The 5,643-nt window shown below is 33.1% G+C and overlaps 1 protein-coding gene across 1 annotated transcript; it reads left to right on the top strand.

The window, feature by feature from the left end:
- The first annotated feature begins 131 nt into the window (after positions 1-131).
- Positions 132-5,264, top strand: LOC134725736 (gastric triacylglycerol lipase-like). The gene is made up of 8 exons (XM_063589784.1): positions 132-344; positions 693-798; positions 1,076-1,283; positions 1,742-1,985; positions 2,360-2,515; positions 2,774-2,845; positions 4,257-4,328; positions 4,820-5,264. Exons 1-8 carry the CDS (start codon positions 225-227, stop codon positions 5,057-5,059), a joined length of 1,218 nt encoding a protein of 405 aa, XP_063445854.1. The 5' UTR covers positions 132-224; the 3' UTR covers positions 5,060-5,264.
- Positions 5,265-5,643: the final 379 nt, after the last annotated feature.

Raw genomic sequence — 5,643 nt, 5'->3', positions numbered from 1 at the left:
AGTAGGCCATACTGGCCTATATTGAAATACAACACTGATTAAATATATTGGTGTGCGACAAGTTATGATCACTCCATGATAACAGAAGGTCACTGTTTTTATGTAAGATTATTGTAACTGTCCAATGAAAATCAATTATGGATAATACTCAAATTAAAATGGTAAAAGTTGTAGCATAAGAGATTTTGTAACTTCATTTGTTATTTTCGAATTCTGTATATAAAATGACGCTTATTGCGGAAAGTTTATTCGCTTGTTCCTTTTCTTTGATTATTGCAACAACGGTTTTCACCAATGGAATAATCTCTGGACAGAAGATAGACCCAGATGCATATAGAAACGTGGTAAGTACGGCAACATTTATATTTGGCAAAACTTTAAGGGGATTTTGGTCCTCAATGTTCTGTGATGAGTTTGTTTAGAACAAAAATCAGTGCAACATAAGAAATACAAATTTGTATTTTACGGTGTATATCTAGATTACCGTTTGTACGTAATAGCTTGTTACGCACTCATTATTTTCTCTCAAAAATAGATAATGTTTTGTAAATTGGTTAATGAAAACCTTTGATTGGCCTTTCTGGAGCACGTTAAAAGGAGGAAATTCGGATTACATAATTTGATTTATTCGGTTTTTTTTTTGTATCGCAGATAAAACTTCTAATAAGTTCTCATTGTTTGTCTTGTTTTAGTCACAACTGATAACAAGCAAAGGATATCCTTTCGAGGAACATTTAGTGGAGACAGAAGATGGATACATTCTTGGTTTACACAGGATACCTCCAAAACATAAACAAGGTATACGTTTTCAGTTAACTGTTAATAGTTAACTATGTTGTCCCAAAACGAGCATTGAATCGACGATTTTCCATATTTCGTGTACTAGTATATCATACCGACTTCCTTCTGTACATAATGTTTATATGCTATATGTCATTGTGGAGCCCTAATTTGATGAATAAAAATACTCTAAATAAAAATCCGTGACTTGTTTTCTCTTAGTTGTGTTCATACACACAACATAAATTAATTCATAGCCTGTATATTATTCCATTGAAATTCTCTTTTTTTTCAGGAAATAACCAAAGTAGACCTGTAATTTTGCTCCAGCATGGACTGTTGTCATGTTCGGCTTGCTGGGTGGAAAATCTAGCCAACCAGAGTCTCGGTTTCATATTAGCTGACAGAGGCATGGATGTCTGGATGGGAAACAGTAGGGGAAACACATACTCAAAACGACATAAAACATTGAAACCTACAGATGAAAAATTCTGGGACTTTACGTAAGTTTGGGGGAAAATCGACAATGTATCTAGCAAAATGGTTTTTTTTTATCATCACCTTATTATATCAACCCTGATTCATTCTTTCTTGGAAAGTTCAAACCATGCATGCACAGTGAAAAACTATTTGAAACTTTTTTCATTTGTAAATTTAGGAAATTCGTATTTTTCGGAGTACCGGTATATACATAGTGTGGCGTCTCAGTAGTTTACACTGTTGTTTAGGGGCCAGTCGAAAACCGCTTCCGGGTTCGCGATTTTCTCGTAGCTTTAAAAACCAATTGGTGGCCTTGGGCTCTTTAACTTTGTCGGGTTAGATTTTCATCCGACAAGGACATTCATTTTCTTTTCTTTGATAACATACTCCGATAAAGGTAGGAAAATCACGAATTCAAAAAAAAAATTCAAACTACACTTATGTTTTCATTTTCATACAATAAGTGATGGGAATTTTGTAGATGGGACGAAATGGCAAAATACGATCTTCCTGCCACAGTAGATTACATAGTGAAAACAACCAACAGCAGTCAGATATATTATGCTGGCCATTCTCAAGGGACGGAGATAATATTTGCTGAATTGGGACGAAATCAATCACTAGCTGGTCAAATAAAACATTTCTTTGCTCTAGCACCGGTAGCTACAATGGGAAACGCTACTGGACCTTTCAAGACAGTGGCTCCTTATGCCCAATATATAGATGTAAGTCTCTTGGAAACTATCATGACTTGCAAACGCTGAAAACAAACATAAAAAAAAATTGTTGCATACTTAAATCATAATTGACAAAAAAAAAACCATTACAAACCTCAGAAAAATCGCTTAAGTCAGCTCAAACATGAAAATAAATCTAGAGAAAACAAATTTAAAACACTAACCTCTTGATACCACGAATAAATGACTTTCAACAATTGATTGGCAGATATAACAAAGGTCAACAAACATTTTAAATAGGAACTTTTTCATTTTTCTTAAACCTTAAAATACAGTTTTAAAAGCTAAACAGAGCGTGTAATATTTATGTTTATTATGCAAAGTCGTTGTTAATAAAACTTTTAATTTATAAATTTTTGTAGACAATTTTCCAGCTATTTGGCAAAGGTGAATTTCTGCCATCCTCTGACTTCATTAGCTCGAATGCGCGCGAGTTCTGTGGCAATGATTATGGCAGTATTGTTTGTGAAAACTTAATTTTCTTACTTGCTGGATATGACTCAACCGAAATTAATCGGGTAAGTTAGAGATACTGCATCATTATTCTATATTTATACTCTTCTTGTTATATGTCTTCCTTCTTATATGTATGAATAAAGGTGATAAAATTGTCTTCTTTTTTATTATTGAAATAAAACTAATACCAAACGATGTATACTAATTGATTTCCAACATACAATTATTAGTGTGGCTTTTTTATGTATAATTCAGAGATCACAAAATAAAATATACAAATATGATATATAAGTTGTTCTGATTTCTGATTTACTTTTCAGACAAGAATTCCCGTCTACGTAGAGGAACACCCTGCTGGAACATCAGTTAAAAAATTTCTACATTATGCTCAGGTAAATATTCTACATTATGCTCAAGGTAAATTTTCTCCATTATACTCAGGTTATGCTCAGGTAAATTTTCTACATTATGCTCAGATAAATGTTCTACAATATGCTCAGGTAGATTTTCTACATTATACTCAGGTAAATTTTCTACTTTATTGTCATGCAGTTTGTCTGACAACCTGATTGGTTTTTTTTTTAAACGTCGTTCGGACAGTAATATAGCGAATTTGGCGCGCATTGCAATTATTCGTATTATAATTTACTTTACACGGTGCATAACCATAACGGCCACTGCTTTATAATTCAAATTACATGTGAACGCAGAAGGAAAGGGTGATTTGAAAGAACGTTCATCAGTTTGAATATAAAATATAATATAAACGAGTCTAAATTGAAAACTACGTTCAAACCTATGATTGCGTTGGATAAAAACCGCAATTTTTATACATTGTACGTGCGCATGTTAAACAAATTTCGTTGTAGAAGGGTCTAAAAACAGCACAAATTAACAACATTTTCCAAAAGACCAAAAAAGTGAAAAAGTATATTTAAACAAAATGCATTTGACCAACAGGTCGAAAATATATATATATACAGTTGATGCACAATTGAAATGAGATTATCAAATTTCTTGATTGATGACGGCTTTTTAGTTGAGGATATTTGATTTGAGGATGAAGTAGGATGTTAAAAGATTGACACATCTTTATCATTCTGTTTTTTATGGCCCGCAACGAAGTTGTCGGTGCCATATAGTTTTACCCTTGTCCGAAATTTCGTCTTTCCGTAATTCCGTCATTCCGCAACAAACCATTATAAGGAGTTTTTTTTTCTAAACACCATCAGATATTGGGCTGATTTTTTGGTATGGTTAACCTTAATGAGTAACAGATCAAGTTTAATTTTCGTTCCGCTCCACTAAATTTTGCCGAAATTACAGGCATTTGGACTTTGAGAAATTGTTGAAAATCACAGTTATACGGACTTTTCTTCTAAACGTTCAGACATGATGCGAGTTAACTATGATGAGTTACAGATCAAGTTTAAGTTTTGTTCCGCTCCACTAATTTTTGTCGAAATTACTGGCTTTGGACTTTGAGAAATTGTTGAAAATCACAGTTATACGGACTTTGGAAACTGTATATCGATTTATTTGTTCCTACATTTGAAAATGCATTGCAATTCATTTGTCTCCGAAAACAAAGATTGCACAAAAAGCTCAAACATATAAGAATATGGCCTATTTTTACCACCTAACAATTCACTTCAGGTTGTTTGGAGCATCTAGTTTTACAATTATTTTGTATAATTTTAGCTCAGATTCTGAATCAGCATAAACGCACAGAATTAATTAGAACGCATTTCATCATTAAAATATAAAAGCTTTTGAGTTTAAAAAAAAAAAAATGATTTTCAGGCTGTTTTGAGTGGCAAATTTCAGATGTTTGATTACGGTTCACCAGCAGCAAACATGGGACATTATAATCAGGTAGGTCGAGATTGAAAAAAAACTTACTTTTTGGTCTGAAAATGTCTGTGGTCTCTGTGAAATCGAATGATTTTGCTTTAAGTCTATAAGATAGCTATGGTTTGGTATTAGCACAGTTGTAATACTAGTTGACTTTCACTGAATATAAGTAACACGTATTTGCGTAATATGTTTTTTAGTAAAAAAATCTTAAACAATAAAAGCTAGTTTCGAATATTTTGAGGTATTTTAACTACCAGCAAACGAAAGTGAATCATGTCTAACTTATTTTTGTCATAACTGTGGGTTTCAAAATGTGTACGTGAATTGAAATTTAAAAGTAGGGTAAACCCCAAAAAAATCATTGAATATATCGTGTAACATATATTTTCTAATGTATGAATGATTAACAGAATTATACATTTCGCTTGGAGGTTTTTTTAAGATATATCCTGCATATAGAACTATTGCTGTTCTGAAGATTCTAGCTTTTATTTTATTTTTTATTTCAGACAACACCTCCGTTGTATGATGCTAGTTTAATGAAGAACAACGTCTCGCTGTATTCTGGTGGAAATGATATAATCGCTGATCCCACCGACGTCAAGCTATTACTACAACAGCTCCCTAATATCTATCGCCATATCAACATTACCACGTATGAACATTTAGATTTCATTTGGGCCACTGGAGCCAAAAGACAATGCTATGATGACATTGTTTTAACAATTTTATCTGGGGAAAACCTTTAACCTATTCTGGTCATGCTGTTATAAGAACCACAATATATAGGATTAGTACGAGCAAGTGCTCGGTCATTATGAATAGCACGGACACTGACTTGTCTCTGAAAATAAAACCCCAACAAATCTATATACCTTACTAAAGATATTTGGTAATGCTTGTACTCTTTTTCTTGAACGACTGTATTTTACAATTTCTTCGACAATTATATGTTAACACCTTGAATGAAAAAAGGTATATTTACGTTATATATCTTCAACTTAAACCATTGAAAGTAATAAATTGTTAATAAATTGTTAAGTGTCTTAGGACTCTAGAGGGGGAAACAAAGAATAAAAGCGTAGACGATGAATGTTGATAAACGCCATTGTTGGGCGTTGACTATTGGAATTTCTGGAGGCAAAAGGATTTTGGAATTGATATAAGGCAGCAACCATTTGATTTTCGGGGGTCGGGGGGGGGGGGGGGGGGGGGGCTATGGATATTTTTCTGGACAAACTTTTTTTGGTGAAAACAATTTCTTTCTTTCAATTTTGCCATTACATATAGTGGCAGCTGAGGGTGAAACAAACATTTCCAAAAAATCCATAGC

This window comes from Mytilus trossulus, chromosome 7, assembly GCF_036588685.1.
Source record: "Mytilus trossulus isolate FHL-02 chromosome 7, PNRI_Mtr1.1.1.hap1, whole genome shotgun sequence".
Classification (NCBI taxonomy): Eukaryota; Metazoa; Mollusca; class Bivalvia; order Mytilida; family Mytilidae; genus Mytilus; species Mytilus trossulus.
The sequence above is the reverse complement of the archived record's forward strand: the minus strand, read 5'-3'. Positions and strand labels throughout refer to the sequence as shown.